This window comes from Elephantulus edwardii, unplaced genomic scaffold (genome assembly GCF_000299155.1).
Source record: "Elephantulus edwardii isolate Elephantulus edwardi_28Jun2011 unplaced genomic scaffold, EleEdw1.0 scaffold00045, whole genome shotgun sequence".
Taxonomy (NCBI): Eukaryota; Metazoa; Chordata; class Mammalia; order Macroscelidea; family Macroscelididae; genus Elephantulus; species Elephantulus edwardii.
This window is the reverse complement of record NW_006399795.1, coordinates 9,659,752-9,670,060: the sequence shown is the minus strand read 5'-3', so window position 1 is coordinate 9,670,060 and position 10,309 is coordinate 9,659,752. Positions and strand designations below refer to the sequence as shown.

The following is a 10,309-nucleotide window of genomic DNA, read 5'->3' as shown; positions in this document are numbered from 1 at the left end:
AAAAACATTATTTTATAATTTAAGATGATTTATAAGATGTGTTCCATTAAAATCATGAAATCATTTTGTTGAAGGCAAACCAAATGATTTTGTTGAAGGGATGTCAGCCTGCAGCACAGTGAAGGGACCTTGCATGCAGGCCAAGGTCTGGGCCTTGCTCTGTGAGTGTGGTGCTGGGCCACACAGCCAGGACACAGTGGCCTCTCCAGCTCATGGCTAAGGTCACAGGTCACCCAGGATCACCCACAGTCCAATGCCGCAGAAGGAAGGAGGTGGCAGGCAGCCACAGCTAGAAGGCGAGACATTCCCTGAGCGGTGAGTAGGCCTCCCGGGCAGGCATGTCCGCATGTCCACTGCAGGCATCCTTTACTGGTAGATGACCTTCACACAAAATGTCTCTTCATTTTTGTCTTCATGGTCATTGATGTAGATCAGAATCTCCTCCTCCCCTGGCCTCTGACTTGGGGCAAACCGTAGACCGATGGTGTAGGTTTCTCCTCCTCCGACCTGGGAAAAGACAAATCACATCAACTGTAGTCAAGTGGACAACAACCTGTGTCAACCCTGACCCCAGGTGACCCCTGTGTGTCACCATCAGGCTTTCACGGGCTGCATTTTAAGAACCAGGGCTTTCTTCTCAAGATACCCCCAGATGGGTTCAAACTGCCAGCCACTAGGTTGATGGCTTCACTACCGGCACCACCATGAGGACGCCGCTGACCTGGAGACAGAATCACAGAGGCCAACAACGCGCCTGCCCCACTTTCCTTCCTAGCCTGCTGACACCTCTTTCACCAGGCACCGGGTCATGTGGGTGGATGAAGAATTTTAAGTCTCTCTGGATGCAGCAGGAGCCCTGGTGGTGCTGTAGGTTAAGCACTAGGCTGCCAGCCAAAAGGGCAGCAGTTCAAAACCACCGGCTGCTCTACAGAAAGATGAGGTAAGTTTGCTCCCACCCAGATTTGTTATCATTGTTGTCACCAAGTCATCCCAACTCCAACTCATAGGACCCTGAAAACAACAGAACAAAACCTGTCCCATCTTCACAGCCCCTTTTCCACTGACTTCACCGATTTTACCAAAGCAAGAGGACCTTCAGAGGTCAGTCTGAATATCTCATATTCAGAGTCTATGAGACAAAGCCTCATCAGCCTTGCTTCTAAGGAGCATCCAGGCTGCCCTTCTAAGACACGTTCGTTCTGGCAGCGCATGGGCTAGCCAACGTTCTTCCCCAACCTTGGAAGGCAAAGGCATTACACAGGGCAGCTGTCCTCTGTCCTACAGGTGGTTACCGCAGGTTAGGCTTTTGGCTCTGATGTCTGAGGTACACAGCCAAGGTCACTATTAAGTGGAAAATGAAGTCTCTCATCAAGGCAGCCAGGGTGACTACACCTTGTGAAGACGGCTGGGCACCAGGCAGTGTTCCGTTCTGTTGCGCACATGGGGTTGCGCTGAGTCAGAACCAGCTCACTGGCCCTAAACAGGACACCTCCGCTCCCAGCACCTGCAGAGGATCAGAACCAGGAGCTGACCCAGGGGCCTCAGGGACTGGATTCATATTCGCAGAGAGCAGGCTCGGACCAGTGACATGCCAGATGGACCTGAGTGTCCGCTTATGTTCCTAGACACCTTTTCAATACTACTGTAAAATCCCTAGGCACAAATGGCTGGCTCACAGACACAGAAGAAGCTGTAACGGATACTTTCTATCAAGTAACAGTATGCACTCGGCTGTACTTTCCATACAATATTTATGGTGGACAGTTATGGAAGTCCAGTTTGTATGGAGAGTGGTCTTTGGGAAAGCCCTGCATAAGGTGGCCAGGAATCACTGGGAATAAAGTGCGGCGAGCGCCCTTCCCTGAAACATGCCCAGCAAAGTGGGTTTCAGAAGATCTCACACTTCAGTGCCCTTTAAGGACTTAACTGCAAGTACAGAATGCCACTTTCCATGATCCAAGGACTCTCTTGAAGCCTGTCCTGTATTATCTGGACTGCTCCTCCCTGCAGTATCATCACTGAGCTCTAGGATGCATCCAGGCTCCAGGAGCAACAGGACCCATGGAGTCTCCCTCCCCTCAGTACCCAGAGTGCCCTATGCATGCCCCTCGCACCTCGAAGGTGTCCTCCTTGAACTGCAGCAGGTCAGGATGGGTGCTGTGCAGGTGGTACACCCTCCGGGATGGGTAGGGGTTGGTGTAGGTGATCCGCTTATTGGCCCCCTTCCCTTCACTCGAAGCCAACGTGATCTCAAAGGCCTGAGCAGGGAACAAAGGCAGGGACACTGTCAGCAGAGCTGGGACACCAGCCACTCATGTCTTCTCCAAGTGCTTCCCGATCAGGCTCTGCACCTGCATGGCCCACAGGCTGGGGAAGGACAGTGACTGACACAGACACAGACACACTCGGGACTCTGGCCAGGGCAGGCCCAGATGGGAATGAACTGAACCCCTCAGCCTTACACAGTCTCACACAGAAGATCCTCATCCCTGGGACTAGAGGTGACACCCCATCATCCGGATCATGCTGAGGCCGGAGCCCACCAGTGCCGGGAAGCAAGGCACCTGTCCAGGCGGCCTCCACACATCAGCACTGACCTTGGAAATGAGAGGCTGGCGGCACGAGAGGCAGATGAGCCAGGAAGCCACCAGCTGGTGGAAGTCCACATCGACGAGGTTGAGGTGAATGAACCTGCTGCCAGCTCGGCGGGGCCGCACACCCACATGGAGGTCCTGCACGCCGTGAGGGGGGAGCGTGAAGACCCCTTTGGGGTCCGTCTCCAAAAACACAGGAGAGAACAAAGTCAGAGGTGCACCCTCCTACATCAGGAAATAAAGAGTTTGAGGATGGAGGGGAATCCGACGGCCATATGGTGGGAAGAGATATGAAGCCCTGGAGTAGGGACTCGGGGGTCTGCCTGAGGGGTGGGCTCAGGGCAGCACTGAGCATGCGTGGGAAGATCCCACAAGCATCAGGAGCAGCCAGGGAGGAAGTCTGAGCAGAGAACGTCAGCCTCTGGCAGCACTGCGGCACCTCAGTGTCCAAGTGGGATTGGCCCTGGAGCTCAGACAACCTTCGACATTAAACATGGACCTCTGGCACATGACCTCTGTCACCAGCTAGATGCAGCATTAAATCAAAACTAAAAGCTTAATTCTCACTGAGCAGGCTGACTCGCAGAGCCCTGGACATCTCAAAGCAGACCTGTGCTCCGTGACATTCAGAAGGAGACCAGCAGGCCTTTCTTCTAAGGTGCTTTCCAAGAATCTCCAAGCTTTCTGTTAACAGTCAAGTGCATTAACCGTGTGTGCCACCAAGGGGCCCGAGATGCATAATAATGGCCACATTCATTCCCCAGTTACCATTAATATATAGCTTGTAACAGTCATGTAACTGTAAAGGTTTGCCTTTGGAGTTTAATCCAATCATCCTATGAATGACATATTTCTAAAAGGTGATTTTGGTGAAGGCTGGTTAAGTAAAACCCACAGAATTCATTATGAAAGATCTTGTGAGAGGGCTTCACCAGGACCAATGGAGTTGTGTCAAAGGCCCAGGAGGGGTGGTGCAGTCAGCCCAGTGGCCCCCAACCGGGTCATACCTTGAGCTCCTGAGGATGTGACGTGAAGGCTCTCACTTTCCTAACTGTCTGTGTCCCCCGAAGGACCAGGGACAGGCGAGTGAGCTGGCCTGTGATGCAGGAGACATCCACACGCTGCAGGGAGTGAAGGTGGATATGCCAGATCTGGATGGGCGCCGTCAGCCAACGGTCCCTGTGGTAGGACAGAGGACTCTGTATTTGCCCAAGGACGAGGATCTGGGGGGATCCCTGGGGAATCGGAGCCCTGGGAAAGGGGGAGCTCTGGAGAGCAGTGGGTGGAGGGTCTGTGCCCACTCAATACAGGAGCCTGTCATGAAGGACACAACCCCAGCAGTAACAAGCAGACCCCAACGAGCTGAGCAGTGGCAGAGGCAGAAGTTAGGCCTGTCCACGGACGCTGGATTAATAGGAATGGGAACTTCCAGGAGGACGCAAGGTGGCCCTGCCTGCCTCTCACCTAAATGGGAACCTTCCAGGGTGCCTGTGGCCTACATGCCACTCCACTCTGCACCAGAGCTCCTGGTGGGCATTCAAGAACGTGTGTGCACAACAGAACACAAGGGTCTTTCCCCAAAGCCACACCTGGAAAACTCACATCCCAGAGCAGGGACCACAAGCAAAGCCCCCAGACTGCACACGAGGAAGGATGATCTGGCCTGGAAGAGAGGTGGGAGCGGACACAGGACTCCGGGTGCTACCAGCGGCCCTGAACCTGCTTCTGAAGTGCTGCCAGACCCACGACCCCAAAAAAAGCCTTCAATGCCCAGCAGGAGAGTCACGAGGTGACTAGGGGCAGCTGCCACACTCTATCCTTGGGCCCTGGCTTCTCGAGTGTCAGGCTGGGGGACTCAATGTGTCCCTGAAGAGTGGTCACCTTGCACCTGCCACCAGCCAGGTCATCTATACTGCCCAGAGCACAGAGAACCTCGCATCCTAAGTGACATCACCCACCAGTTCCGCCTGCCTCTTGACCACTTCTCTTACCATCCACACACAGCCAGGGGCCGGTACTCACGCATAGATGGTGACAAAGAAGTCCTTTATCTCTGGGCTCGGCCCACTGGCCACCTTCAGGAACACGTCTCGGGGCTCCCCGGGGCCCTGCCAACAGATAATTCATCCACCTGTGACATGGCAAGCCCCACCTTCCCAGCATCTAGATTTGTACAGAGCAAGAGTAGGGGTCCAGTCTCCCCCCACCCCAACAGACTCATTTCTGTATTTGTCAGAATCTACCGGTTTCTTTTTCATTGCAAAAGAGAAAATATTATCTTCTTAATTTTATATTGATTTTGATGATTATTTTCAATAGGATATTTTATCCCATTTCCTAACCAGTCCTAATATAATTATTGCCTTTATCCTCTACACAACGGCAATTAATAAAAGCCTTAATTACCATCCACTCTATTCCCTTTGCTTCATACATTTTAAAAAAAAATTTAAATTCAGATAATTAAGGAGCTGATCTGCTAGCAGAAAAGAAAAATGAAACCTTTTCCACAAAACCCTCACAAGGACATCTGCACAGCCCTCGGCACCCCAGGGAGAGCGGACAGCCCAGAGAAGGAGGGTGTTAGAAGACGGGCGTGGTGACAGGGGCATGAGAGGGAGCCCCCGCTGAGAGGTGCACCCCTAGACCAAGGGCAGAGCAGACATACCACATTCTGGGTCTCACAGATGACGTTGGGGTCACTGCACCGGACGTGGATAGGGAGCTCTTCACTGGGTGTTCCGACAGGGGCCCCTGGAGGAGGATAAACATCAGAACACACACAGGTCTTCTGAAGCGGCCCAGACAGCACACAGCCCTGCAGCATGTCACGTCTCGGTCGCCATCCAGGGTGGACCTGCTATGACAGCAGGGCTCTGCAGTGAAAGGGTGTCTGCAGTGAAACGGACGCTGGACAGACACCACTGTCCGACACGGATGCCCAGGAGAAGGAGGAGGTGCATCCATGGACCAGTGTGTGTATCCGTTTATAGCTGCAGGGGCGCTGTGGCCACTTCCACTCCAGCTTGGCCCACCTTTAACCATCTCCTCAGAGGAGCTGAAAAGTGACCAAAAAGCAGGGTCCCATCTAGCAGGAACCCAACTCTGAAGACAATGCCAAAAACTAAGTGAATCACTAGCCTACAGGCTAGGGCATCACACAAGCCTCCTGCCCCATATGCCCATGTATGCCAAGAAGTGTGCCCAGACACTACAGGTTTTAGGAGGATAGATCCATCCAATCTAACATGATACAAGAGCAAAATAAGTCATGACAGCAACAAATTAGAACCGTCCTGAGGGGTAGAGGAGAAAAGTGCCACTTCAAACAGGATAGGTGTTCCCCAGGAACCCACTGGCATGCATCCCAAGTTAGCGTCCTGCCGCCTGTCACCCTGGGGGAGCGTGGACTTGCCTGGAAGGCGGTGCCATGGGGGCAGGCGGATGGACTTCTTCAGGAAGGTGAGCTCTGGGTGGTAGAAGCGGAAGACCTGGTCTACCACGTGGGGCTGGGGCTCCACGTCCAGGCAGAGCATGGCCAGGGGCTTGCCACTGCCCACCCGGAAGGTGACCTGTGGAGACAACACCTCCAGTTGGTGTCAGGACAGGCATTGTGGTTCAAGGTGGCATCGTGTACCACGTCTCCTCAAAACATCACCACAGAGGTCTTAAACACATATATACCTAACTAGTGCCAAAGGAGTTTGCTCAGTGTGATCGGCAGATGGTTCATATCGGAACAAGGAAGTAAATACAGTGGAGATACTGAGCGCTAAGTCCCTCACTAACAGAAGTGAGTAAACATAGCACTAGGTACACATGTATCGCCTACAAACAAGTGGGTTTTTTTGCTCTCTCCACTGAAGGGAATTAAATAAATGATAATAAGTATATCCAACACCCAGGTCTTGGTTTCTCAATCCATTCTCCACTTAGGGGAACCTTGGCTACATGGCTGAATCCAGGGACTGCTGCAGGGAAAGGTCTTATGAGTCTGTAACCTGTTATACCAGAAAGGAAGGATGTGCTCCAAGAATCACGGGGACGTGTGAAAAGGACTCAGAGGCCGGCACGAAGGGGTTGTCGTCAGTCAGTGTGGGACAATATTACAGCAAAACAAGTAGTGACAGCAACAAGTCCACCAACTCACTGAGCAAAAAAGAGGGTCACAGGACATGGAAGAGAAATAAAAGGGATGAAGACAAAACTCCCATCTCATCTGGAATGTCCAATAATAAATGCAGACAGAATTTGGGAAGTGACACTCCAACTGATCAGAGCGGCAAAGATCACCAATGGACACTACACTTGTGGGTCAGAGTCTGATGAGAGGCAAGGTGTGTACATGGTCTCTGAGTGTCTTTTGATTAATTTCTTCTTTTTTTTTTTATTAAGGGGACTCCTGGGTGGGATTCCTGGGTCTGGAGAGAGAGACCTCAGACCAGGGAAACTGCTCTTTGATTAATTTCTAACTATTGTTGAGTACAACTCATAGCAACCCTATGAACAAAAGATCTGAACCCTGTCCTATCCCATGCCATCCCCACAATCTCCGACACACACTTCAGGCCCACTGCTGTAGTCACTGTGACAATCCATCTGGTTGAGGGTCTTCCCCTCTTTTGCTAACTGGCCACCTTTCCAAGCAAAATCCTACTGACCATTATTCAAAAACGACTGGAACAGTTTATTGAGGGAGAACTGCCAGAAGTGCAAGCTGAGGCTGTGGCACTCAGGACATAATTGCCAATGTCTGATGGATCCTGACTGAAAGCAAAAAGTTGTTGCTGTTGTTGTATGCCATTGACTCACTTGCTTCTCACTGCGACCTCATGTACATCAGCTCTGAACCCTGCTCTATCTTGAGCCAATCTTATTGTCTGTGACACACCTACCCCCATTACCCCAGTCACTGAGTCAATTCATCTCATCCTGGGTCTTCCTCTCTTGCACTGTCCCTTCATCCTATCCAAGGACTGGTCCCTTCTTGCAACATGCCCAGTGTCAGACAGAGCTTCAAAATCCTTGCCTCCAAGGAGCAGCCTGGATTCACCGCTGTTTGCTCTCCTAGCAGTCCATGGTATGTTCAACACTGTTCTCCAGCACCACAGCTCAAAGGCATCAATTCTCCTTCTATCATCCCTAGTCATTGTCCAGCTCTCTGACACACAGTCAAATAATTACACCCTAGTCAGGCACACCCTAGTCTCCAGACTGGCATTGTTTCTTCTCAGTACTCTGGAAAAGTCCCTGACAGCAGATTTTTCCCAATGCAATTCATCTTTTGATTTTTCTGGCTGCTGGTACCAAGACTGTTGATTGTGGAGCCAAGCAAACTGAAACTGTTAACAATCTCAATCTCTTCACTGGCTATCATGATGCTGGCAATTGGCCCAATGGTGAGAATCTTTGTTTTCTTGATATTGAGCTTCAGTTCATATTTATGGCTGCAGTCCTTGACCTTCTGCAGCAAGCTCTTCAGGTACACCTCAGTTTCAACAATCAAGGTGTGTCATCTGCATAATAGGTTGTTGATGAGTCTTCCTCTAATCCTGAAGCCACATTCCTCCTTATAGCACCCAGCCTCCCAGATGATCTGTTCTGCATATAGATTGAAAAGATATGGGAACAGGACACATCCCTGGCATACTCCCTTCCCGATTTTGAACCATTCAGTGTTTCCTTGCTCTGTTCTACCAAGTACAGGTTTCCAATAACCACAATCAAGTGTTCTAAGATTCCTAATTCTTCTCAGAGTTAGTCAGTTTGTTGTGATCCACACAGTCAAATGCCTTTGCATAGTCAATGAAACACAGATAGACATTCCTCTGGTACTCTCTGCTTTCAGCCAAGCTCCATCTAATATTAACTATAATATCCCTACTACCATGACCCCTTCTAAATCCAGGCTGCACATCTGGTAGTTCTCTGTTGATGTGCTGTTCCAGTCGGTTTTGGATAATTTTCAGCAGAATCTTGTTTGCATGTGATATTAATGATATTGTTCAATAACTTCTGTACTCTGTTGGGTCACCTTATTTTGGAATGGGAACAAATATAGATCTTTTCCAGTTGGCCAGGTGGTTGTCCTCCAGATTTCTTGGCATGACCTGGTGAGTACACTCAGGGCAGAGTCTGTTTGTTAAAATATGTCAACAGATATGTCATCAATTTCTGGAGCCTTGTTTTTTGCCAATTCCTTCAGAGTAACTTGAACTTCTTCCTTCATCACCACAGGCTCTTGCTTATATGTTGTTTCAAGCAATTCTTCTGTGTCAGCCAATTTCTTTTGGTACAGTAATTCTGTATACTTCTTCCATCTTCTTTTAACACTTCCTGGATCATTTAGTATTCTGCACATAGCATCCTTAAGTATTGCAACTCAAAGCTTGAATTTGTTCTTGAGTTCCTTTAAGCTTAAAAAATACTGAGCGAGTTCAGCCCTTTTGATTTTCTGACTCCACCTCTTTGCACGTTTCATTAGAATACTTTGTTTTGTCTTCCCAAGCTGCCCTTTGAAATCAATCACCTGTTCAGTTCCTTAGTTTCTTGATTTCTTCCCTGTACTTTAGCTCCTCGGTGCTCTAGTGCAATATTCAGAGTATCTTCTGACATCCACCTTGGTCTTTTCTTCATCCTCTGTCCTTTTTCTTTTTAACTTCCATTTTTTTAAATTTTTTTTAAATTTTAATGAAAGTTTACAGAGACTTTGGATTTCCATTCACTCATTGTTGCACTTTCTTCCCTGCCCACCCCTCCCCCTCAGTTCACTTTTCTCTTTGAAAAGTAGAAAAAAAATTCTTTCATTGCTATACAATCCCCAGCCCCCAGTCCACTTCACTGTGTAGCTTTCATTCTGGATTCTTGTCATGACAATAATACCTAATCAAATATTCCTCCCAAACAGTTCTCTCCCTCATCTGTTTTAATGCAGTATACATTATGTATCCTCTCTTAGTTTCCCCCCAATTCCAATGTCAGACCTGCTTTACAACAATGGCACTATGCAGTATTTGCCCTTTTGTGACTGAGATATTTCACTCAGCATAATGTCCTCCAAGGTCACCCATTTTGTATAATATTTCATTAGTTCCTTATTTTTCAATGCAGCATAGTATTCCATTGTGTTAACATACCACAGCTTCTCTATCCATTCATTTGTTAATGGGCACCTGGGTTGTTTCCATCTCTTTGATATTGTGAACAAAGCCACAATAAACATGGGTGTGCATATATCTGCTTGGGTGGCAGTTATGATTTCTTTAGGGTATAATCCCAGCAGTAGAATTACTGGGTCAAATGGTATTTCTATTTGCAACTTTTTGAGAAAGTGCCATACTGCCTTTCATAGTGGTTGCACCATTTTACACTCTCATCAACAGTAAATAAGGGTTCCAGTTTCTCCACAGCCTCACCAGCATTTGTGGTTTGCTGTTCTGTTAAATTTTGCTTTTCTTACTGGGGTGAGATGATACCTCAGCTGTTTTGATTTGCATCTCTCTTGGAGCTAGGGAATTTTAACATTTCTTCATGTGTTTGTTTGCCATCTGAATGTCTTCTTTGGTGAAGTATCTGTTCATATCCTGTGCCCATTTTTCAATTGGGTTGTTTACATTTATCTTGTTGTATGCTCAAGTATTTTATAAATTCTAGATATAAGTCCCTTATCAGACATGTCATTACCAAATATTTTTCCCCATCTGTGGCTTCCTTTT

General features: G+C 48.7%; 1 protein-coding gene across 1 annotated transcript in view; it reads right to left on the bottom strand.

Moving 5' to 3' along the window:
- Positions 1-366: 366 nt before the first annotated feature.
- The window catches only part of NPHP4 (nephronophthisis 4), a 173,862-nt gene continuing 163,919 nt past the window's right edge, over positions 367-10,309 (bottom strand). The window contains 7 exon segments of the mRNA XM_006885804.1: positions 367-507; positions 2,115-2,258; positions 2,598-2,777; positions 3,602-3,773; positions 4,617-4,702; positions 5,263-5,348; positions 6,010-6,166. Of these exon segments, the coding sequence (XP_006885866.1) occupies positions 367-507; positions 2,115-2,258; positions 2,598-2,777; positions 3,602-3,773; positions 4,617-4,702; positions 5,263-5,348; positions 6,010-6,166 (966 nt within the window).